Source organism: Spodoptera frugiperda, chromosome 4, assembly GCF_023101765.2.
Source record: "Spodoptera frugiperda isolate SF20-4 chromosome 4, AGI-APGP_CSIRO_Sfru_2.0, whole genome shotgun sequence".
In the NCBI taxonomy this organism is placed as follows: Eukaryota; Metazoa; Arthropoda; class Insecta; order Lepidoptera; family Noctuidae; genus Spodoptera; species Spodoptera frugiperda.
The window spans coordinates 8,763,245-8,790,397 of NC_064215.1; the positions used below are offsets into that span (position 1 = coordinate 8,763,245).

Consider the following 27,153-nt stretch of genomic DNA (forward strand, 5'->3'; position numbering starts at 1 on the left):
GCGTCAGTAGGTACTCCGCGGTTGAAAGGGGGCGCGTTACCGACGTGCTCCTGGCCGTTAATAAAAAAAAAGAATAATAAAAAAAGTGAATCAGTGCGTTGCGTCTGTGGTTGACAATTTGAATTTATTTCGAACATGGAATGCGCGCCATTATTTTATTACTATTTGTAAATCGATAAAACAGTTTTTATTTTCGTGTGTTTTTAAAATTGTGTGCAAATGTTTATTTCGGCTGTGATTTTTTAAGATATTAGTGTGAGTTTTTGTGTTTCTTTAAATAAAAAGTATTTTCTTAGAGCTGCACAGAAATGTCTGTTCAAGTAATGCGATAAATTAAAACCAACATGAATTCCTAAGATAAAGTGCTCTTGTAAACAAGAATTCCTAGTTTAGTGCAGGATTTCCCGCCGTATATCTGACACATAACATAGCCCCAGTGATCTTGGATAGCATTAAGACATTTGCTTTGAATATTTTCAAACATTTTCTTAGGAATAAACTATTTTCTAAACGAGAGTCGAGCTCATAAATATGTTAATTTATTTTTACTTTTATCAAGTTCTGAAAGGCGGTAATAAGAAATTATTCTCTTAATTTAAAAATAGAATTATATATTAAATAGGTATTGAAATTAATTTAAACCAATAGTTGAAAGATTTTACTTTATATTGCAATATTTTTTCGACTGTTAATAATTACGGGTCTTCTTAAGAGAAAAGTTTTTCTGTCGATAGTTACTTAATCGGTAATTTATAAGAAGGACTCACTCAATTATTCAGCTTTATTTTCAAAACCTGTATTTTAGAGCCGTTGTATTAACAAACACAAGTCTAACTTTCAAAATATTCTACAAACAAACATTTAAATATTTCCCACAGCCTTTAAAACCAGTAGCTGAATTGGCAACTAAGCATGATTCACATTAATCAATTGTGGTTCTCGGTATAAATCACCAATCCCGGACATAAGTCAACATGTCATACACAAGCCATCTCAAAAACCGATGTGTCAACCCGCTTCTCTAGACAACAGTAGTTACTTGAGCCAATTTAACCTGACAACAGAATCCAACATAAATTGACCCTTCATTCGTCAACCAGTTTCTCATTCCCAGTCGCTTTTAGTAACAGTAAGGGGTGTCACGGATCAAGTTACACTGGGAGTATTTTAGCCAGCCCACACTAACACTCTGATTCCACATTTCCGCCCAATGCCCTATACAAAATATCGTGTTACGAATATAAACCCTATCGCTTTGTTGATAAAGTTTAATTCTCTGTAATGGGACGGAATTAAAAATCCACTTAAAAATTATGATGGAGTTTACATTTAGGTAGAAATACATAAAGTGGAATTTAATCCTCTTTGGCTGTGTAAAGACGATTTAAAAAGGCCAAGGGCTACTTTATTTTGACATTGACCAGGCATCAGACTTACTGAGTCCAAAACGCCTTGAAATATATGTAGGTACTTATTGCTATTGAGAAAGTAAATAAGCGAATAGAAGTTACATAGTCTTTAGATTTATCTTTAAAGCTATGTACATATGTTCGGTTACAAGCGGTGTTCGATGTTTTAGCGCTATTAGCTTAGATTTATGTGAAAGTGCACATAAAATGCATAAGGAATTACTTGAGAGAAACAAGTTTGTATTTCAACGAATTTATGTTTGTGTTAATAAGGGTCACATTTGTGTAAATCCATGCATAAGGACAGGCGTGAATTAATGTATGTATGTATGTATGCATTCATAAGTCACCGTATTCTTCCAATAAATACTTACCTACGTTGTGGGATAATATATAGGTCCGCAATCTTTCGATCATTTTCTTCTATAAGTGTTCTCATACACTGACATTGTAAATAACTCCATTACTGTACGTTTACTACTTAAAATTACATAATAAATTGAACAAATTTCAGATAAATGATCCGCAAAGAGCAAAATGGATACACCATCTCAAAGAAAAAGAATAAGTTTGATCGTATTATTAATTTTATATGGAACAGCTGATGTTTGGTGCAGTTTACCGGTTGATTTGGCTGCTGAAGAAAAAGGTGAGAAAACAACTTTATTTATCTACTTACATTAATAATATTTTCCGGGTTGACTAAAGTGATACCACGGCCTCACAGAAAACCGACGTGAAACAACGCTTGCGTTGTGTAAGTAAGATAACCGGAGGCCCAAATACAATCCCCGATTCCCCAACAACCCTTAAATTCCAAACCCCCAAAAGGCCGGCAACACACTTGTAACACTTCATATGTTTCGGGTGTCCATGGGCAGCGGCGATTGCTTACCATCAGGTGATACGACTGCTCGTTTACCGACTCATATCATATAAAAAAACTTAATCATTGGTAAACACAGTGGAAATTAACTGCAATATCTGTATATTGTCTTTATTTATGATATGAGGATACTTGGCCTGCATATTTCTGGTTCAAAAACATTTAGTTTAAAATTATTGTTAGTGACTTTTTAAACGACTTCATATCAAGTAGGTATCATTATCTCCTTGTCACTTTGATCAGAGATGGCAATCATGGCTGCTACAAAATAAATAAAAAATGTGTTCCAGTGTCTTAGTTTCGAAATTCTCAATATACTTAATTGCATAGTAACAACTGTATTACTAGTACCTACTGCTTATTACATATAATATAATAATATTGTACTTAATTATTTATCCGTGAGAATAATATTACAAAATCCCTTCGCCAATGTGCCAAAAACCAGGCCTATCTCTTTAACTATTATTAACACAATCAGAGTCAGATTTCAAAACAAGAAACAAGAATTTAATAAAGTGACTTACTTAAGTAATTACCAACACTTACGTTTCAGTGTGTTGTACTCGAATCGAAAGTATTTTATTACATTATGTTGAAACTTTTATTAAATAATACTTGGACTTAGTATTTGTTTTATATTGGTTTAATGTGGACATAAAACTTTCAATAAGTATTAAGATTGATTGTGTTGCTAATGGATAGGAAAATTGAAGGTTTTCCAACAATCCACCACTTTAATTTTAGGTTATCGGCTTACTCACGTAACTCTATAACGAGGAAGTCGACTAGTTTCAAGCCGTGCTAGAGGTTCATATTCATGAGCAGCATTCGACACACGAGGCGGCTATTGTCGCGGTGCTACTCTAGTCAAGTTCCTCATCAAACAGTTACGTGACTAAGTCGATAACATAATTATTTATACCAAAGTTTCAGTATTACGCAAAGCTTGATTAAGCTCAAACTTGGTCAGAACTTTTATTTGTCAATTATTTTAATACATATTATGTAAATCACAGCAATTTCACCCAAAAATATTCTTTTGTGGCCAAAAGTGGCCTTAGTATCTTAGTGCACCATCCCCATAATATCATTCGTCAAGCTTATTGCAATAACTTTTGTTTATACTACAAAAGACTATGCATATAGGTAGGTTACCAACTGCTACCAATTTAACTCGCATCGGTATCACTTAGACTGAGTATGATCCTATTGATTTTAATTTAAATCCTTGAACTCCAGACCTCAGGTCACGTGGTCTACATCTAGCCAGGCCACTTTATTGGCTAGTTCTAAATGACTTAGTAACAAATCTATGCAGAACACAAGGCTAGATTGTATATTTTGTAACAGTGGAAGCTAATTGTTAGTTTTATATTAATGTCAATTACTTTCTTTTGTATTTTGACTAGTTACAACTTAGAGTAAACCTAATTAATTTAGAAACGTATTGCCAAATGTTCCCAAAATCTGGGCTACTACTGAGAAATTTTCGAAAAACCGAAAAAAGCCCATTAGTACTTTGCTCGACCCGGGAATCGAACCCAAGACCCCTTGCCCGGCAGTCGCACTTGCGACCACTCGCACAACGAAGCAGTCACAGCCTTAGTGTACTTCTACCATCTTTATTTTAAAAAAGGCAATAAATAGGATAATAGGCCGTAATAGGCCCAGAAGGAGATGGCGGGACGAACTTAACAGCTATGACAAGGATTGGCCGCAAAAAGCTTTTAACAGAGAGGAGTGGAAGGAAGGTAGGGAGGCCTTTGCCCTGCAGTGGGACGATCATGGCTGTATAATAATAAATGGATAATCTAATCTAATCAATAATTAACAAGTCTTTTTATTTCCAGTGCTTCCACCAACCACATTACCGCTAACCTCACCATCATCGAGCATCACCACAGTCAACGTGTCCACGTCTACCTACGCCACTGCCATCCCGCCGATACCACCCAGTGATAGAGACAGATTCCTCACGTTCGCAGAGTCTGGACATCATCAGACCTTCATGTTTGCTAAGGACAATACTTATATACAGCTAGATGGAGATATAATACAGAGGTTTCAGCTTAGGTTAGTTAGATATCATTTTTATTTAATAAGACTGCTTCAAAGGTAAAAAGATCCACTATCATTAGAACTTCAGACGGGATATTTACCATGTTTATTTATGTCTATGAGTTTCCGATATTTCGGCACTTTTGCAAGCGCCATGATCACGGATCCAATTTTATTCGGTGAGAAATTAGCGTGAATAATGTCATAAAACATACTTGTAGTTGTATGTTTTGTGAGTTTGAGTTGCATGTTGTATGTGAGACAAATTTTATTGGTATTTTGAAAATCATCGAAAACATCAAATTCGTTTATGGCTATCCAGCTTGCAATTTACACACTGTGAAGAGTTCTTTATGCTTCTTCTCCACTAGTGGAACATTAGTCGAGCGACATGTGTCCCCAGAGACATCGGGTGATGTCGGGCGACGTCTGACGACATCACCCTACAGTTTCAACAATGTCGTGGCGATTTCGTCTGACTTCGCCCGATATCGTCCGATTTTTCAACCGATGTCTCCGGGGACACAGTCATGTCGCTCGACAAATGTACCTAGTGGAGACGAGGCTTTACATTGTAACATTTTCGATAAAATACTTTAAATATACTTTTTTCAAATTACAGATTGTGCAGAGAAATATCGTTTAAATTCCGAACACGTTTGCCACACGGCCTTTTAGTGTACCACAATGTCAAGAACCCAGTTTTCAAAATGCAACCGTACGCTTTGTATGTAATTGTGGAAAAAGGTGAATTGAAAGGTAAGAAATTGTTTAACTTAATAGTTTCTTACTTAGTTCTTCAAACGCGTATGGCAAAATTACTTTTGGGTCTGTAAAGTATGTTTTCCTATTCTATTTCCCCATATTCTTATTATGTGATAAAATCTTCTACTGAATGTCCAATTACCCCCATTCCAATCTTCACAATCCCCTATTTCCCAACAAACTTTAAATTCCTAACCACTAAAAGGCCGGCAAAGCACTTGTAACGCCTCTGGTGTTTCAAGTGACCATGACCAGCGGCGATTTCTTACCATCAGCTGATCCATCTGCTCGTTTACCGGCTTAGAACATAAAAAATATGTCTCCTAATAACAGAAGTCTTTTTAATTCCCCTTTCTTCTATCATAACTTGTACCTCAACTCTTCTACTCATTCATCTTTTCGCGCAAATAGATTAAAATGCACTATAAACCATTTCAACACAATAAAGTAAACGTTAATGCAATCACAATATCGATAGCAAAACGAATACCACGACGAACATTAGCAAAATGTAAGATGGCGCAGGTATCGGTCCCTCTTAAATTGCAAATACGGAGCGCGGCGAATCGTTGACAAGCTCTAATTCAGGGACACAAACAATAAATCTTAGTTGGAGACGCGCTCCGAAGCTATGCCTATCAAGTGCGGCATTGAGATCTTATTTGTGATTTGTAGAACAATCATTTAATTTTATATACGAGTAATATAAAATTTATAAAAGATCTTTCGTAAATCTAACTAGTAGAATATGATTAAGTTATTTCATATTACTGGTTTATTTCTTCTGATAAATAATTAAGCTACAAATAATCCACATATTTCATAATTCTTAAGTAATTTATTTGCAAATGATAGAGACCAAAATCCTACTAGTACTCATACCTACCTTGAAACAAAATCGAATTCAATTTACGAGTTCAAGTACCTTCAACCTTTCTGTTTCAATGACACAGAATCATGTATCTTATTCAATCCTTAAATCATTAGTACAACAATCTCTGCTTCCGTTACAACTATCAATTCATCTTCTTACAACTTAAAGAATATAATAAACTTGCTATGATTTATAAATTCCAATCAATCAGCTATCATCATTTATTACCATTGCTATACACACACATCAAGCTAAAGAAACCAGTATTAACTGACCGTTGAATGTGCGGAAAGGTCACACAAAGCGAGGTCATGATAAACTGGTTACTATAACTTGATGATTTCTCATCTTCTATACCTCCGGGATCGTACTAAGCCTTCACTTTTTTCTCAAGCGTGTCAAGAGTTTCCTATTCAAGTGTCTGTCCATCTGTGTCGTCTTGTCTGTCGATCTGTCTATATGCCTCACAATGTCTATGTGTTTTGTATCTAAAGTCGGTCACTAGTGTATTCTGTCTGTCTGTTCCTACTATTTGTTGTACGGTAAAAGTTTTTTTACGTCACTGACATTTCTTTAGGATAAACGATAAAGAATTACGGTTTCCTAAAATGAATCTTAGAATCCTTGTTTTTGGATGATCTTAATACATGCTCTAATTTTCATAGCGTCTCTAAATGTCTATTTATGACAGTCTATTTATCTGTTCCAGCTAATTTTAGTGTACTTCTTTAACGGGGAGAATCATGCAATATCTTCTCTTACTTTGGACGGGGCAAAAGGAGGTGTCAGACTCTTACTGACTAAAACCTCACCCATTCCTTCTTGCTTTTTGAGCCGGAGCCCCAGTAATCCACCAGGCAGTCCACAGTTCAATTATAATGTATTTTTTTCTTATATTTCCAGTGGTCCATGTATTTGGCAAGCACCTAACTTCAGTCACAGTTGGCAGAGCATTGAACAGAGACCAATGGCACAGCGTAGTAGTCACCATAGATGTCCATGGCGCCAGACTTATTGCTAAGGTGGACCATCTTAAAGAAGAAGTGTATTTGAAGGTATGTTTATTACGAATAGCTAAGCGTCAAATAGCGTCTCCTTTTATATTTTGAAATCAGCAAAATATTTACTGTCCATCCAAAAGGCGTTTGAACGTCATCTACTGTTTTATGGTATAAGCCGGTAAACGAGCAGACGGATCACCTGATGGTAAGCAATCGCCGAGGCATCTGGTATTTTGGGTGTCTTTTACCCGAAACACTAGAGGCGTTCCAAGTTTTTGGTTTCCGCAACGGGATTAGGAATTTAAGGGTTGTTGGTGAAACGAGGATTAAAAAGAATGGGGAGGACAATTATTGGGCCTCCGTTAACCTCACACACAAAAACAAAATACAACGCAAACGCTGTTTCACGTCGGTTTTCTGTGAGGCCGTGGTCGGTTGATCCGGGCCATTTATGCTGAAGCATGGCTCTCCCACACTTAAAACTTCTTATCAAAAATAAAATAACTTGAAAGTAAATATAACAGTTATTTTTATCTATTAGTAGCTCCTACCGTAGTCTATATTCTACAAATATTTCATACAATTTCAAAATCCTAACATTACTTTCATAATGTTAAATAACAAGCACCCGTACCAATGAAAACGGCAAAAAATTGTACTGCAGTGTAAATTGTCAGTAACAAATACAGGAAGCCGGTCACTTCATGCCGCGAATTTGTGACCTGCCGCAACGCGTGTGTCATGATTTTAAACGTTATTGTTGAACAAGGACATTGGTGTGAGGACATCAGAACTTGACTCACAGTATTCTGCGTTTGGAAGAGGAAATTCGAATTTACCTAATTCATTAATTCTTTATGATGTTCTTGATACCGTGTAATAGGGTAGATGATTAGTATTCATTTTAATGTCCACCTTGTAGATTATTTTAAAATATTAGAGATTTTTTTTTTCTTATGGAAACAAATACTTTCAAAGATATAACTATCGATTTTAAATATCACATGATGTCAGTTATAGGTAGGTACATTTATACGTAGAAGTGACGTATTTGGTCCCCACTTTCTAGATATTGTTATCTTATACGAGTAAGATTTAAAAAAAAAAGACAAAATGAAAAAATACGTGCCTTATATTTTTTCATTACCTAACAGACGGATTAAAGATTTTTAATTTGCATACCCCGTCATCATGTCTATTATGAACTTTAAGAAATTGGTATTTTTGGAGTTGTATTCAGAGTTATATAATGTTTTTATCTTTTCTTTTCAGGGTTTAAGCTTCGACACTAATTATGGTATCACCGACAACTTGACATCCGTTATTCTTATCGGAGGTAAGTTGTTATGTCACCTCAACTTAATTACTTTTTAACCAAAATTTATTACAACAGTAATTCTGTTATTTAATTTGTATTTTGTTTACAACGATCTGAAATTTTCATTAGCAGCATTATAATTTGCAAAAACACATTTTTTGACTGCACGGTTGATGCGGTGGCTGGGCAACTGGCTGCCGCGCAACGTGTAGCGGGTTCGATTCCCGCACGGAGCAACTCTTTGTGTGATCCACAAATTGTTGTTTCGGGTCTGGGTGTCATGTGTATGTGAACTTGTATGTTTGTAAACGCACCCACGACACATGAGAAAATCCTAATGTGGGGCAACGTTTTTTTAAAGAAAAAAAGGCAGTTCATTTTCCAGAAGACTTTAACCAATCCCTTAAAATTCTCTCCAGGTCTCAGCTCAGAAGAAAAACTTCACGGTGTAAAATACATAATAGAATCTTTCGTCGGCTGCATCAGTGATATGGTCCTAAGTTCTGGCAAAGCAGCATCAGATCTCCTACCAATAGTGCCTCTAATTGCTACCAAGCACGAAAATGTTAAAGAAGGTTGTATAGACAAGTGCAGGACTATGGAGAACTTATGTTTCGGAGGTTCCAGATGTATCAATGAGTACAATGGATACAGATGTGACTGTTTCGGGACTTTGTATGAAGAGCATCTCTGTGATGTTTTCAGTGAGTATTTTTATATATAGTTTATATTTGTTTATATGGAATAAGCCGGTAAATGAGCAGACGGATCACCTGATAGTAAACAATCGCCGCCCATGGACACTTGAAACACCAGAGGCGTTACAAGTGCGTTGCCGGCCTTTTTGGGGTAAGGAATTTAAGGGTAAGCGGGATTGGGAAGATTGGGAAGGGGGATTGGGAAGATTGGGCTTCCGATATTCTACCTGTGTAACGAAACACACCGCAAGCGTTGTTTTACTTCGGTTTTCTGTGGAGCCACTATTATTATTAACTGTTAAAATGTTCGAAGAAGCAATTTATGACTTTGACCGCAGTAACGTCTTCTCATTAACACGGTATCTGGTTCATTTTTTGTCTCCATAGTCAACCTAGTTTCAATTTTAGTCAAATTAATTTCATTCATCCAACTTAGAGCAATTAAGAACTCGTCTTCATCACCGTATAGATTTATAGTATCACTCAAAACATAGGAATCGTAAATCCAAGTATTTACGACACCAGTGTCTGTTTTCCTTTCTACAATAAATTTTAAGTTGATATTTCAAGTAAATTGAGGCCAATCAAGATCTTTATAACCCTGTGCATTTCGCGAGCTATTTAGGTTTATTAATCCTTTCAAAAGCAGTTCAATCTTAAGCACTGCTTACATAAGTCCAATGAACAAAATAATTAAAAATTACGCAAGCTCGTTTTATCCACATCTGGGCATTAACTTCGTATAAGATCTAAAGCAAGATGAGAGATGATTGTTTGCTTTCACAAAGTCCATACTAGACCATCATAGCTACATAATATAGCCTAAAGGAATTAGGTAACAAAATCAACTCCCACTTTCAATAACTCTATTATTAAGAACCGAATAAGGACAAGCGACAACAAGCATATAGCTATAGATTAAAGATTAACCAGACTTATTTCTGCTCAATGATTTAAGCAGCCGTTAAACATTTAAGAGACGATTCAGTGTTCTGGCATATGACTTTAAAATTATATTATGTATTAACCTATGTCTCTAAAAAGTAAATCCTAAACAACGTGGTATTGAATCGTAATTGGATGCAATTCTAACAGTCCCTATGGCTTTTTTCATTCCTTTCTTCATTTCAACGCCTATCTCATTACCTCTATAGATGTTTACTGTTAGAAATTACAATCAAAAATACACTTTCTCTGTTAAAATCTCTGATAAACCAGTATCATTATCTTCATCTATCATCCTGAGCCTACGTATGACCTTAAAATAAATCGGCCTGTTTCTAATAATGTTGCTAATATCGATCTGAGACTGGTTTTGGAAACATGTTTTGATTGAACTCTGACCAAATTGCTAGTTACGTCCTTAAGAGTGTTCATGTCATTACTAGCCTCTAAGTACATAAAATAACGTCATCTTATTCCTTGAAGGGTAAACAGAGTTGCACATATTATAGGGTATCAAGCACATCTAGCCAGTTGTTTAATAGTAATAAGTCCCAATTGAAACAGTAAAGCGACTTTTTACGTCATATTCTGGGCATAACTCCAAGCTCTAGGTAAATCATCCAATGACTTCTACCGTCTTGGGCGAGTCAAGAGGGAGTGTTAGTCTTTTACTGATTAAACACCACCTTCAGTTTTTACTCACTAAACACCAACCCCGTTCCTACTCCTGTTTTTCGAGCTGGAACCCGCTAAGTAGTCCACAGCTCCGGATCAGTCTGCAGCTCAAATTCTGTACCGTACACTGAACAATTTGTTTTGAAAATAGTCGAAAGCAATAATATTTTAGCCAACCAAGTATTTATAGACCTCTATCTCAGCATTTACTCTCACGATCATTCACACAAAACTTCTAAGTACCATATTTAAGTACCATTACTTGTATTTCCACTTCTCTTTCATCAGAATTTATATCAGTTACAGGTTTTAGTATTACTTTCTCGATACTTAAAGTTATGTTGTCGTTATCATCCTTTATATTGTTGAACTTGACTATCACAAAAACTAGTTCTGTTTATTCAAGTTTGATATCAAACTGGTCCTGTCACGTAGTTTTAATTATACTAACAATCATTAATTTAATGCTTTTTTTCTACATCTGGAACGTTCTGTGTGATACTTGTATCAGAATTTAAGGTGTTTTTACTAAACTCTGTCTCTTTATGAAGATAAATTGGTTATATCGAGGAAAAAATTAAAATTTCTCAGTGGTAGCACGGAGTCTGGAAATGTGCCCTATATATGGCATGGGACTTACAACATAAATGTGGGCGTACATTGTACAGTGGCATTACATGCCATAACGTGCACCTCTGCCTATACCTTCGGGGATAAAAGGCGTGACGATGTGTGTATCCAGAAAAACACATGTCTAAAAAACTTTAAATTTGTCACAAACACTTACAACTTAATCACGTATTTCAACATTATCATCGATAAAAATAACTTTGCCGATATAAAGTTAATACTTTGTAGGTAATTACGTCACGATTGCATTAACTCTCTAAGAGATTCTAGTTACGTGTCAATTCACAATTTGTGACTAAAAGGACCAATTAGATCGTTAGGAATATCTACAACTCTTGCTATAATTTTCAAGTGAAATTACTCTAATCTGATATCAGTAGTATCGACTACAACTAAAATTATATAAACAATACAATGAAATGCTTTGATATTGGGGAAACTAACAAACGTACGGTAACCTGATGGTATGTAATCAGCGCCGCCCATGTACTCCCGCAACACCAGAGAAGTTACAACACTTTTTTTGATGAGAGAAAATCATCCAATTACTTCTTTCCCCATGGGAGAAGCGAAAGGGGGTGTCAGGCTCTTACTGACTAAATACTACCCCGTTCCAACTCTAGCTTTTTGAGCCAGAACCCCGATAACCCGCTAGGCAGTACAGCTCCGGGTCGGGTGTTACAAGACCGTTTGTCGGGGGACTCACAAGTCACATAGCAAAACACAATGCAAGTCTTAGCAAAATGTAATGTAATTCCTCATCTTGTTTCTTCCACATCATCAATCTCAATACCCACTAGTCCTAAGACACTTTCTTCATGACAACCATCAGCAATACCACGACCAATGACATCTGATTCCAGCGGCAACGGTCCTCACTCTGCGAGGCTCGAGTTACGTGTCGTATCGTGTTTACGATTGGAAGGACCGAGTGCACTCGACTAGCACGCGTGTCAGCATGCACTTTAAGGTAATTCTATTTCCATTTTACATGCGATTTTATTTGTATTAGGATTATTTATGTGTTTGTTTTTTGATTTGTTATGTGTTAGAGTAGGTAAGGTTAGAAAATAGGTTGTTTATGTTTTAGGTAGATTAGTGTGAATATATTCATTGGCGTGTTTACGTAGAATTGATTTAGTTAAATTGGTAGTTTTCCTCTTTGATGTTACTATCATGTTACCTATAGCTAGGTAATCATTAAAAATAAATCGTGTTTGTTGACTGATTCTATTTATTTTGAAATATGAGTACAAAAAAACAATAAATTAGAAGCTTTAGGCATATAGCTACCAAAAATAAATGCTTAACATTTTTGTATACCTAATTAATTCTCATAATAGTTCAGGTTTCTACAAAACATCCTTTAACAGCGTTCATTAGTATGATTTAATCGGCCTTATCTGTATAAAAAATCAAACAGTCCATTATAGGAACCAAAAAAGCGATTAAAAATCTAGAATTTAAATCCTTAACATTACATATTGGAGTTAATAAATAACTTTTTTATGAAACGAAGCCGACTTTCTCTTGTACATGTTTATGAACAGTGACTTGATGACGTCATAATCTCGCAATCAGCATTGCAAAATGTTAAATGGATATAATTTACAACTATCATACAAATGTAGATTGTAAAAGATACTTTGGCAAAAAAAGTATAATAATACAAAAAGGTTGACACTTAAAGATTCAATTTCTCAAGTTTATTGTGTCACCGGTTTACTTTATTTTTTTATTTATTTAAATTGTGTTACGTATACTGCTTGATTACACGATTCATTGTGATGATAATAGAGTAGGTTTCCGATTGAATTTTTTTATTTATTTTTAGAATACAAATCGGAGATATAACATTTAAATTGTAAAGGGTATTTTTTTGTGAAATCTATAGTCCATGTTGTGTATTTCAAAAGTAGATCTGAAATGATTTTTAGAAAATCTATAGGTTTAAGTTATTGGCATTAACCACCGTACTCATGAGTCATTTAATGGTTACTTAACCTAATCTTTAGCAATTGTTTTCGTTACAAGTCGTTACAAAGGATTAGTGTAAGTAATCATTAAGTTTTGAGATTACAACTTAAGCGTTGTTTCATGTCGGTTTTCTGTGAGGCCGTGGCCTAACGCCGGGCGAACCGGCCCATTCGTGCTGAAGCATGGCTCTCCCACACTTGAGTGTGGCAGTCAGGCTAGTTATTAGAAGATTAGTGTTTATAGATACATCAGGCATTAAGATTAAGACTACATAATATGATCATTTATCAAAAAGCTAATTCTGCTCACATTTATTTTTATCAGATTACTCACACTGATTATCTTGTTTGCGCATCTAACGATACATTATAAAATACAAAGAAAACACGAAATATTCTTAAATATTTCGCAGACATTTAGATTCAAACAGACAAGACGATTTATAGCAAAGGTCATTCGAAAACAAAATTCTGATGTGCATTGATAATGTCAAGCAAAAAAAGTTGAATGCAACATGTGATATACTGAGATGTTTTTAAACACACAACAGACCATACGTATTATACTTAATGTTAATAGGTACCTACAGATAAACACCGACTTTGTATAGGTATAAAACTTGCTTTGGAACTAAACAATTTGCAATTTGTTTATGTAAATAAATAAACATTGACTCTAAGGGTGCTTTTAAATCCTTCCTAAGTAACGATTTTGTTCCGAAAACAATTCCTAAGGACTGGAATAAGTCGTTAAAGCTAATCTGTAAACTGACCGTATAATTATCATTATGATGACATATAATGTCTCTATTTTAAAACCTTCACTTATTGCGTAAGACCTAAAGAAATAAAGATACCAATTTACCAAATCAATTTCACAGACTAGATTCGACGATTCAGCTCTATTCTACGCGAGTGGACAAATAGACGACAAACACCATTACATAGCTCTGTCGATACACGATGAAAAAGTGGCCGTGCAAATAGATTTAGGTGACGGGCCGGTAGAAGACTATTTAGGAGAAAAAGTCAACAACAACATGTGGCATAATCTCACCGTCCTACTACAAGACCAAACCATATACGTGTACCTCGACAACATTACGGAAACTTACGAAGTACCAGGAAACGCTCGATACTTATGTATTGATCCAGAAATCTACATATGTGGCGGTCCAGATTTACAAAAAATGAAAGGATTGAAATCGTTCAACAATTTCGCTGGCAACTTAAAATACGTTTATTACAATGACGTGTCCATTTTGTACGAGTTGAAGCAAAATAACCCTAAAGTCCACTACATAGGGGTGTTGGATCCTGAGTTTGAGGAGATAGATATAGAAGTGATACCTATCACGTACCCATTTGCAACATCCCATATTTGGTGGCCGTTGAACCAAAGCCACACTGTCAATTTGAAGTTTGATTTCAAAACAAGCAAGAATATGGCGGTGTTGGCTTATAGTCAGACGTCCACACAAGGTTACTGGGAGGTAAGTCTTAATTATACCTAACTCACGAGAAACAAGTTTCTTATATTTTTATGCTAATCGCAACATGCAAAGTTCATTTCTCGACATGTTGTTTCGGAATTAATAAGACATTCAATTATAATTTTCTACGAAGTCATCTGACACCTAGCATATCGCTATTATTTATTTCAATATTAATGCGGGATTATATGAAATTCATTCATGTATACGAATTTAGCAACGAACATAAAACAAAGGAAACAACAAAAATTCGGCAATAAAAAACATAAGCACAAGAATTTCAAAATTACCAAAAATAAGCCTTAAATCTGTTTATATAACGTTTTAATTACGACACAAGAGAACAAGATACGTATTAATTGTAAATAAATGCAAATACGGTCTAGACTTCTGTGTCAGGTTGCAACAACGACCTGCGAAACTGAATATTACCTCACTAGTGTATATTGTTAACATGCTCCACTACAACACTGTATAAAGCAGAAGCTGACCCAACAAAACAGAATTACTGCCACACTCAGAGTCAGTTAATGGTCCATTTTCTTGCTTTAATGACAATTAAAGTTAAGTATAGCAAAACCTTTACTTAAATATTGAATGATCGATTTTGACGTTTTTTTTTCAAACATTATGTTTACATAAAATTCATTACATTTTAATTTCCAATTTCACTGTATCAATAGCGAAGATGTTTGATTTGGTAAACTATATTCTCTCTCTCTGGTTGTTCTTTCATGTCTGTGTATCGTGGTCAGTATGTCAGTTGCATCTGGAACGGATAATCTGCCTTTAGCGGTTTCTGTCCAGCGCGTCTCTTACAGCCGTGTAAAATGTTGAGGACGAGTCCCTCACCTGATCGCTCCGTCTCCTTGAGGAGCGTCCGCGTGATCTCTTGCCTTCGGTGTTCCCAAACACATACAATTTTTCTAGTCTTTTTCGCCTCTGCGGACTGTAAGGCCAAAGAATTAAAGAATACGTTGATGGCAAATGGACCCTATGTTAATAATTATTTAAAAGAATTAAAAATAAAATTCGCCTAACGCCCACAAACATTGGACATAAGGTCGACTGCTATTTATAGATAATATATTAGCAATCCAACAGTAAAATAATAAATAAATATGAATTTTAGTGACATTTTCTATAAAAATAGATATTCAAATGTGTTCTTTAAAACCAATACTCAAGGTTACTTATGTAGCATAGCAACAAAAGAATGTAACCAAGAATTGTATTGTGAACCTGATGGAAAAAGTAAACCTATGGAGTTTCTTGCTCGTTCTTCTCCTTAGGAATCTACACTTTAAAACGAGCAAATAGCTTCACTAGAGGACTGACCGACAGACAGACATTTTTTTAATATTATAATATTTGCTTTGACGTTCAAAAGTGCCTTCCAAAGTTAAAATATTTGAAATAAATAATTTTGACTTTGAATTTGACTATAACAACCATACTAAAATTACCTCATGCAAATCTAGGTAAGGATGGTGAAAGAAGAGATAAGGTTCGAGTTGGTTTCGGATGTCAGTAAAAATGTGACTGCGTTGAAATCTGTGAAGTTCAACGTGAGCAATGATTGGCACAATGTCGAGTTGGACTATAGGAAGGGAAGGATCAAAATGACTGTGGATCAACATAACAAGCATGTGCAGATGTTTGGTAAGATATATTTGGTTTAGAAGCTTTTAAAATGAAATGTTAATTTGTAGAGTGTAATTGGCGGTCCATGTTTCTATCTTCCCCCATGGGAGACAAGCGTGAAGTTATGTACGTATGTATACAACGTGTAACAAAATACCCATATACATCAAGAAGCGCTGATGAATACAGGTTGAATAGAGTCTCTACACGAAGTTTCAGCTTAAAATACGTTTAAAAAAAAATTGTACCAAATACTTGGTATCGCATGGTTCTTGATTTTAAATCATACAAACATGTCACAACACTACAGGGATCACTCACTAATATTACGAAACATTTCTTCTGTCAATCTGATCGCCTAGTACCTGTCTACCTAATTTTGAATCACGCGGCGGCGCGATTTGAAAAATTCATAACTTGGTACCATGAAAACTTGAGTTTAAAAAACCCTTCCCGTATCGTTTGTTATGTTATCTAGAAGCCGTGCAATTGATATGTATACCCCCTTTTTGTTACACGTTGTATATGTAATGCATTAAAGTTCCATAATGTCCAATTGGAGATTATAAGATACGAGAAGCATTGTACAAGAGCTCTCAATATTCAAAATTCGGTTACATTTTTACATAATATTCAATCTGAATATTAAACGCCACATTTCACACAAATAACTCACAGAGGAATTTGCAAGCATCAATTAATTAATACATACCGTTAGCCTTTCAAAAAACAGTTAGTTTTCTAATCATCACATTTTCTCAGGTCTAGACTTCGAGCTTCAAGACAAAATCGTGATAGGCAGTAGTTTGAAACCGAACAACTTGGGTCTGATTGGGTGCATGAGGAACATAAAAATAAATGGGATGCTAATTGAGCCGAGATATGTGATAAGGACTGAGAGAGTGATCGGTGAAGTGGCTATAGACGATTGTAGATATGTAGACCCATGTACGAGACCCAATACTTGTGAACACGGAGGTATCTGTTCCGTTAGAGACGACAGGGTCATTTGCAACTGTGATAATACTGGTAAGGTTTATGTTTTTTGAAATATATTTTCGCTTAACTTTAACTTAATTATTAGTGACTCGACGTCTTGTAATGAGAATAGGGGATGAAACACTCATGGTCGAAATAATGTTTTTGTTCAGTATTAATAAATACTAATTGATCCTACAGCAAAAATATATACGTATCTTACTGCCGTACTCAGAGTCATTTAATGATTACTTAAACTACTCTTCAGTAATGATTTAATATGGAAAACCATTGCAAAGGACTAGGTTAAGTAACAATGATTTAGTACTTTACTTAATCCTACTAACTTTTCTTATTTTCTAGGCTACATAGGTGAGAACTGTCACTTTGCAACATTCCGCAAGACGTGTGAAGAATTAGCCCTATTAGGCTACACTAGAAATGACGTCTACCTCATTGACATCGATGGAAATGGGAAATTTCCCCCAGCACACGTGAAATGCGAATTCCAGATTGAAGCGGACTCTTCTACTACTGTTGTGGAACATAATCTGCCTAGCCAAGTTGTTTGTACCATATTTTTTTATGCAATTTCATTTTCTACTTTCCTTTACCTATCTTTGTCTAATCTTATATCTATAGTCTACAAGTTTATTCTAGGTGATTTATCGACGCATGTGTGCATGATCGCATGATTGATTACCTTACGCAAGAAGATTACTTTCAACCGCTATGATTGGATCAAATTCTCTATCTGCACCTATGACGGCAAGTGCATGAGTATTACTTAACATTTCAATTACGTTTATTTACATTGTCCTTTTAATTTCTTTTTATTTGTAGGACGTTCGTTCAGCATCAGGCAATGACTTTAGCTTCAGTATTAAATACAGGGAGTTCACTGCAGAAATGCTTCAAGAACTTATCTCCCATTCTTTGTACTGTAGGCAGTATATTAAGTATGATTGTATGAAAGCACCTTTGGAGTTACACAGCGCTACTTGGTTTATATCTTCGTCTAATAACACGGTGGACTTTTTGGGGAGTGTTAAAAGGTGAGTAAATTAAACATGATTTTTCAAATCTAACAAATAGATGATTTCCTCTAATAGGGTTTTTGATATACATCGTGTTTTGAGACCAATAATTAATATTATTATAATCTTTCCAATTTATTAATGGACACGATAAAATTCGTTTTAGAGGATATTGCCCATGTGGTGTGAACGCGACTTGTGTGAACGCTACTAAGTCTTGCAACTGTGACTCCAATGAAGATGGCAAATGGCACAGCGATGAAGGCACCTACGTGGAACCAAGCAGTCTTGGCATTACTGACATGTTCTTTCTACAACAAAAGGATTTGCCTGAAGATGCTCAAGGAAGAATTACTTTAGGACCACTTGAGTGTGTTGAAACTAGTAAGTATCCAAAGTGTAAAAGTTAGGTTGCCTATCATTAATTCCTTGGCTGTTGAATGAATGAGAAATCATATTACCTAATCGTTTTAAAAAATGCAATCAAGAGCTTTTAAAATCACTTTTATATAATCGAAAGTGCTTCTAAATTCATTTCTATATAATCGAAATTGATAAGACATTATATTAGAACGTATTAAATTGCACATTTTTACACGTTTTAATTTGAAAGATGTATTGAAATTAAAATCATTTTGGTCATTTTCCTAGATACCCAGCGCTATGTCGTCACGTTCACAACATCTCAATCATACATAGAAGTTCCTGGCTGGAGGAAGGGAGATATCGCCTTCAGTTTCAGAACAACTGGTACCAGTGCCATCTTGCTGTTCCAACCACCAATCAGGCCTAACTATCCATCTTTTATGGTTGCTTTGACTAGTGGTAAGTTTCTGTCTTCTCTTTTTTTTTTGTTTGAGTCACTGTATATGTAATATCCACCTGCTATCACCATGCTAAATTTTTCCGTAACCATAGATAACATTAGTCCAATTTTTACTGTATCTACAAGACTATTATATTCCCCCTATTCCATATTTTCTAATTCAACTCGAATTCACTATACGTAAAAAACTATTTCTTATCGAAATCAAAAATAATCATGTTTCCGATTCCGTGGTCGTTCTTCTCCATAGGAATCTACACTTTGGAACGAGCAAATAACTTCACTAGAGGACTGACCGACAGACAGACGTTATTAATATTATTATATTTGCTTTGACGTTAAAAAGTGCCTTCCTGGTCTATTTGAAATAAATAATTTTGAGTTTGACTTTGACTTCACAGAACACGAACTAACCTTCAATTTTACTCTCAACACCGGTACAACTCGGAAATTGGTGATAAACTCCAAACGTAAGCTAAACGGTGGCGAATGGCACAAGATCTGGATCGACTACAACTTCTACCACGTCAGGTTTATGCTGAACACTGAGTACCAGATGCTGAACTTATTGTTAGAGGAAGAATTCGGACCCTTTGAAGGATCTATGTTCATTGGTGGTGCTACAGCGTAAGTGGTTTCTATTTTGAATATAGTAGTTACTCTTAAGAATCTGAATGACTCATCACTGAATCATCACTTTTAATGATAAATATTAAGAACTGGAAACAAGCAAAAGAGAAAAACTAAAATAAATCACTCATGTAATTGTTTGACGATGAACGCAATTAGTTTCAAGTCATGATATACTAGTTTCAAGTTATAGGGGCTCATGTTCATGAGCAGCATTCCGCGACATACAAATATGAGCCTCTAGTTTTTTCAAGCCATGCACTTGAAAAAACTAGTCGAGCTCCTCGGCAAACAGTTTCGTGAGTAAACCGATAACATAATAATTATTTTTTATTAGTGATATATTTCTGATCTTATCATTAATTTCAAGAGTCACAAGTTCTCATCAAAATACTCTTTTCTATTACAGAGAGCATTTAAAGAAATCCGCAGTAAACCAAGGCCTAATCGGCTGCTTCAGAGGTTTGGTAGTGAATGGAGAAATTTTGGACATATACAGTTACATGTCTGTCCATCTATCAGAAATTATTAAGGACTGTAAGCCATCGTGTGTGCCCAACCCGTGTCAGAACAAGGCCATTTGTAAAGAGCTATGGTCTAGTTATGAGTGTATTTGTAAAAACCCTTGGGCGCATTTGGGAACTCATTGTGAAGAAAGTAAGGAAAAGTATTTTGGTTTTGTGGATAACTACTTAGTGAATAGTTTTTCGTGAATATCGTAATTATTGTTTATACACAGTCTAACTCATAAATATCGTGTCCGCGATGTTTCATTTTGGTATGGACAAAAAACAAACAAATCTCAAACGAAAAAAAAAACTCCAACTACAACCAAAATTCCTGTTTTTAATTTTAGACATAAACGAGAAAGCACTAACATTCCAAACGAAAGAAGCCTATCTAAAGAAGAACTATTTAGTAAACAATGAAACTGACGCAGAAAAGCATCGCCTAAAGAAAATGATGACAGAAAACGTTCTGATGAACTTACGAACGTATGATGACGATGCATTAGTACTATACGCTAACGACAATCTTAATAATTTCATACATCTCTTCATACATAATGGTACAGAAATCATTTATCTATTCAACGATGAAGACGAAATCCTACAAATGAACGTTACTTATAAAAATATTAATAAAGGAGAAAGTGTACAGATCGCTATTATCAGAACTGAGAACACTACAACGCTACATGTCAATGAAAACAATGTCACTATTGAAAGGACGGCGAAGTTGTTAAACAATTACACTAACAAGCCTTGGATTAATCCTGAATTGGGTGAGTTAGTTTAGAACTGTATAAATTGGCATCCTTCTTTTTTTTCGTATCTTCCTAATCCCCGATTCCCCAACAATCCTTAAATTCCTAACCCCCAAAAGGCTGGCAACGTACTTATAACGCCGCCGGTGTTTCGGGTGTCTGTGGGCGGCGGTGATTGCTTACCATCACGTGATGCGTCTGGCTGGCCAGCTGGCTTAAGGGATGATTTAGGAGTGGTTAAAGAAAACGGCCACCAGAATCTTGTTCATTCGTGTTTAAATTAATAAAGCACTTACCAATAACCTCTTTGATTTCCATTTCCAGAGGTGATCCGTCCACAAAGGCCACCAGCGCCCCCAACTGATTACTTCCAAATGAACTTGGGTGGGTATGATCCATACTCCTTGCATTTGGCTCCCAGAGCAACCTTGTACCCACAAGGGGGTTATATTGGATGCGTCAGGGGCTTCAAGATTGCTGATCATGTCGCTGATCTTTCTAGAAAAGCGTTACAGACTACTGATCAAGGTGAGTTAATAATTTAACAATTAAGTATCATTAAACCAATAAATATTTTTTTTTTTACAAAACAGTCATTCATGTCCCTGGGACGCGGGTTTTAGTGTTCTGGTGTTTTCATAGTTGAATCTACTGTAGATCTTGGCTTACAAGAGAGTCCCAAAAAAATATCAAAATTACATATTAACCTCCTTGTGGCAGACTGAAATACATTTGAATTCCAAATCCCTACTCTTCTCAAAGGATATATAGTATCGTAAGACAAGAGCCTTTTTTTTTCATGGTGGAAAATCATCCAATGACTTCTCCCGCCTTGGGCAAGGCGAGAGGGAGTGTCAGACTCTTACTGACTAAAAACCACCCCGTTCCTACTCCTGCCCGTCGAGCCGGAGCCCCGGTAAACCCGCTAGGTAGTCCGCAGCTCCGGATTAGGCATCAGCCCTACTGGGCCCCATCTGTGGTGGTCTGATGGCTCTTTGAGGCGCGCGCAGAACGCGACGCGCCGCACGCACGGGCCTGGTTCTGGTCGGGCGGCGAGCTACCCTTGCTCGCCGTCCGCAGACCCGCACTTACGGTGGCCGGAGATCGTCGCGCGATCCCCGACGCCCGGAGTGTCTCTCGCGACGGCTGGGGCGTGAAGAGGTTCGTTCTCTCACGCGCCCCGCCTCCTCCTTAGCTAGCATGACTGCTTCGCAGAAGGAGGAGACGGCATCCCAGTCCCCCTCGCTCCGCACCATGGCTTGTATCAGTGCCGGACGCGAGAGGGCGCCGTCGCCGACCACATCCCTGAGGACACGGCGGTGCTCAGCCCACGCAGGGAAGACAAGAGCCTACTAACTAAGGAACTACACATTTAACAGAGACTGGGAAGCAGTGCTCTCTAATAAACCTGTACGTTTTAAACGCGATCTCTTGCCGAGCATTCAGTAACTGGACCGTCAAGGGTTGTTGATGGAATATAGACGACCAATTATATCTTTCACAAACTTTCCATTCCTATTTTAGATCTCACAGGCGTCTTACCAAAATGTGACATGAAGTGTGACTCGGAACCCTGCAAGAACGGTGGCATCTGTACTGAAGACTTCACAAACCAGGAGAGCAGTTGTGACTGCGAACTAACCAGCTACTTCGGAGAGAACTGCATTGATGAAAAAGGAGCCGATTTCACTGGAGAAAGTATTCTGCAAAGGAAGTTTAATCTTTCAGGACCTGTGCATAAGGTATATTCTTGGATGTAATCCATTTCAAACGCTATAATATACTTCTTTGTTTGTGTTTTATAGTAATATAGTTGCGTTTACTATATTACTTATGTTGTTCACAGGTAAAAATAAAATTGGCCTTTTCAAGTAACGATCTACGCCAGAAAAACACAGTACTCTTATTGGTACAAACTGAAAATAAGTAAGTAAACATTTTTGTCACTGCGCTTTCCATAAATAGTGTTACAAGTATGGAAAAATCACAAAATACTGCAATTTCAGGCGCAGTTACTTCTTACTCGTAGCGATCACGCAAGACGGTTACTTGAAGTTTGAAGAAAACCGTGAGGAGGAAGCTTATGGCACTGAAGTTAAAAACAGGAACTTTTTGAATGGTAAGTGAATAAACTAAATGATGCTTCTCGGCTCTACATTTTTAAATTGTAGACAAGATTACAGTAGAGTAGTATTTGTAACCAGCCCTACTCATCCTGCGGGTGTCGTAAGAGTAGATTAAGGTACTACACATTTGATAGAGATCGAGCATTGCTGGGCAGCAACGCTCAAATAATAAACAAATAAATGATATATTTTTATAATTACTATCGTAAGACATACTAAAACAACTAAAAATAACGGTTTACTCACGTACATTAATAGAGAAAAGCTGTACTAGTTTCGAGTCACAGAGGGACTTGTCTTCATGAGTAGCGTACGCAGACGCGGTGACTTCGCGCAGCCTACTGGTACAGTAAGCTGCGCTGCTGTACGTGAATAAGCCGTGATTTTTAGTTAAAGTATACCTAATTTATATATTTCCCCAGGCGCCCGTCACACAATCTACTACACCCGAACCAACCAAGAAGCCATGCTTCTAATAGACAGGATAGAGGTTCCCCTTGAAAAGGTGCCTCCGCAAATTGTCATCCCCTATGTGGAATTAGGGTCCAATGAAGTTCAAGTTGGCGGCCTCAATACTACGGACCCGAGGCTCAAGATTTATAAGGGGTACAGTGGATGTTTGTCCAGTAAGTAAATATTGCTTTAATTTTGCCATTTATTTTTCAGGGTTTTTATTGTTGGAAACGGCTTTCATGTTGTTCCGCAAGGTGACTTCTTGGGTCCAACTAAAAACTTTGTTCATGTTTAACTCCTGGTTATATTCTTTTGTTTTATTTACTAAGTTGAATTAAAGAGGAGTAAATAAAGAGAAGAAGCAACAAGTAATTGCGTAAAAAAAGTTCAATAATACAAAATATTTTTCGCTACTGAAAGTATAATATAGGTCGTTCTAACAAATACTATCTCTAAATCCAAAACAGATATCCTAGTAGAAATAAACGACTACGAGATGAAGCCTTTAGAAGAATACATGCTGTTCACGCGACTGAACTCGGCCGAGGTAAATGCCGTCAACGCTCAAGGAGTGAGATCGGCGCAATGTTCCGCGGACTTTGACGAAGCTTGGCCTGACCAGACGCAGTTAGCGGCGTCACACAATGGCAGCTTTCTTATTGTAAGTAGATCGTCCATTACAATAGACAATAGGAAATCACCTCAATAAAGGTGCAATAAAATACAGATGTAGGTACAATCTAATCGAGACGATAAACACACAAAACATGAAAATTAAAGTAAGTAAATAAAATGGAGATAGTATATTTTTCCGTGTGGTGACCACATAGGCATATACGACAGGTAGCGAGCTGTCTTATAGGTTTGTCTATCGTAAGCCTTTGTCCAGCAGTGGTACTTTCGGCTATTGATGATGAATCTTCATCAGATATAGTAGAACATATTTTTCACAGCTACTCTTCCTACGGGTGTTGAAAGAGCCGATTAAAGGACATATTAAATTTAATAGAGACTGTGTAAATTATTTCCGTTTTATTTCCGCAGAGTGTAGATAAGACATGGGTGGAAGACCCGCCATCTCGCAACCCTTACGACTCTTTGTACCAACAGCCAGACGCAGAAGAGGACAACACTGATAATTTCTTTATAGCACTCATATGTGTGTTCTTGCTAGGATTATGTTACTGTGGATATCATGTAAGTAAAACATCTTTCATTTAAGGAAACATTCACATGGTTTTTGACTGTAAAATTGATAACCAATTTCAATCCATAATCATTGGACCAATTTTTAATAGTTCGATTATTAATTTCGACCACTAACAAACATGGGACTTTTACAAAATTATCGTAATTTCTGACATTTCACTTCAAAAATACTTAAACATTTCTCACACCTCATTCCATATACAGATGTGGCGAACACATAAGGCATACAAGTTGAGCCTGGAGAAACAAACCAATGAGGATATCATGAGGAGTAAAGAACATGCGACGAAACTACAGGAGCCTACCATATCGTTTCTGCAGGTCAGCTTTTATGATGTTGGCAAAGTGTTTATAGACACATCATAATATTATTTTATTAATTAATGTCTGACGTATTTTCGGAGCTACAATCTACCATTTCTACCAAAAAAAAAATCTGTTTTTTTTTTATTTGTTAGACCAATTCTGAAAGTACTAAAGGATTATAGATTTTTACCATAAATTCTACATCAATCTAGTCTTTTCTCACGTGTCTTTGCCATTATTTCAGTTAAACAAAGACCCAATACCAGATGACCCAATTCTTGACGGTGAGAAGAAATCCAACGGCGTCACTATCGACACTGCCGTGGTTATAGTGGAGATACCGAGCGAAGGCTCAATCAGCAGGAAAGGAAGCTTGAGATATAGAGGCAAGTATTACGAAAAATTTTGCGCATTCATCTTGTTTTATATAGGCCGATGAACGAGTAAACGGATCATGTGATGGTAAACAATCGCCACTGGCCATGGAAACACGAAACACCATAAGCGTTATAAGTGTGTATTTAAGGGTTGTTGGGGAATCGGCGATTGGGAAGGGGAGTAAATGGGCCTCTGGTAACCTCACGTACACAAAAAAACAACGCAAGCGTTGTTTCACGTTGGTTTTCTGTGAGGCCGTGGTGTCACTGATAAGGCTGTCGCTAGATATGCCTTTTTAAACCTAATGTATGTAATATAAATCCTAATCCATAACCACAATTTTCAGACATGTTAGAAAAAGAAAAAGTTTGGGAGACTCTTGAAGAAAAGGATGAAATGTCTGATGATGACAGTGAAGTAGACGATGATGATGATGATAGGGACGATGACGGTGAATGTAAAGTTAATGGTAAGGACCGTGAAGCCAACTGCGGAGACCCTGACAGTGAAGACGAATCCAAGGAGGACTCTACTTCTGATAGTGAAGAGGTTTGTATAGCTATGAAATAAGGTATCCTTTAGGAGTTTTAGGGTGCTTTTCCACAAGAGATGTGCTATGCTACGTTGTGTGGATGCGTTTGGCTTCCACTAATCATATTTATTGGTAGACATAGCTTAGCACCGGTGGAAACGGACGCATGAAAGCTATGTTTTTTATATGGAAAGATGCGGGCTATGGATGTGTGTAATTGATGGCTTTCCTACTACCGATACATCGCATATCCGAGCTGCGCATCTTCCTTACACACTTGCATAGCTTAATATTGGTGGAAACCCTTAATCTACACTATCTTGCTATTAATGCGAGCAGATGAAGCCTGTGATGGTAGGTGATTAGCACTGCCTATGGCTGTGCATTTCCAGTGATTGGAACAAGTGATTTATAACTTAAATGTCGCCGGTGAAGTCTATACTAAGGTAAACTTCAATTAAACTTTATGTATATTTTAATTGTTCGTACTACTTCCAGAATCAACAACAACAGCCTCACATCAACGGTCGCAAGACCATCAACAAGGAGGGCCCGCCGACACAAACTAATTTGACGACACAGTTGCCCTACAAAATAGATGAGGATGACACAAATGAGCTTCTTACGTCTACTGCTTAGTTACCAAATAAATATTTCCTATCTAAACTGTTGGTTTTTTTTCTTACTCATTACTGGATATATCTGATTCTATTCTACCCTTATGAAATCCACGCATCTTAATTCATCAGTTTCGATGATACTGATTACATGATATATCAATATTTTTTTTTATTTGTGAGACATATATTATAGAAACGCAGCTTTTTTCTATATATTTATTCATTAAACAATTTACATATTCTATTTGAATATCTTTTTAATACTTAATTGCATTCCAATATTCATTTACAAGACTAAGACTAAAGACTATGGGGGAGGCCTTTGTTCAGCAGTGGACGTCTCTCAGTTGATGATGATGATGATACATACGTTACGTTTTTGCTCACAAATAGTAAAAGGACATTTTACTTACCTA

At 36.5% G+C, this 27,153-nt stretch overlaps 2 protein-coding genes across 2 annotated transcripts in view; one reads left to right on the forward strand and one right to left on the reverse strand.

Annotated features, from left to right (window-relative positions):
* Positions 1-26,783, forward strand: LOC118272644 (axotactin). Its single transcript, XM_050707935.1, has 29 exons — positions 1-255; positions 1,924-2,058; positions 4,149-4,371; positions 4,979-5,115; positions 6,899-7,050; positions 8,269-8,332; positions 8,734-9,018; positions 12,126-12,232; positions 14,120-14,731; positions 16,213-16,393; positions 17,138-17,404; positions 17,717-17,919; positions 18,197-18,408; positions 18,557-18,774; positions 19,042-19,215; positions 19,618-19,843; positions 20,256-20,503; positions 20,703-21,131; positions 21,438-21,641; positions 22,638-22,855; positions 22,960-23,039; positions 23,120-23,232; positions 23,662-23,865; positions 24,160-24,353; positions 24,737-24,889; positions 25,106-25,222; positions 25,452-25,593; positions 25,932-26,134; positions 26,616-26,783. The coding sequence occupies exons 2-29, from the start codon at positions 1,947-1,949 to the stop codon at positions 26,754-26,756; spliced, it is 5,619 nt and encodes a 1,872-aa protein (XP_050563892.1). The 5' UTR covers positions 1-255; positions 1,924-1,946; the 3' UTR covers positions 26,757-26,783.
* LOC118272419 (adenosine 3'-phospho 5'-phosphosulfate transporter 2) overlaps positions 1-27,153 on the reverse strand; it is a 146,006-nt gene that overhangs the window by 26,168 nt on the left and 92,685 nt on the right. The gene's annotated exons all lie outside the window — the stretch shown is intronic.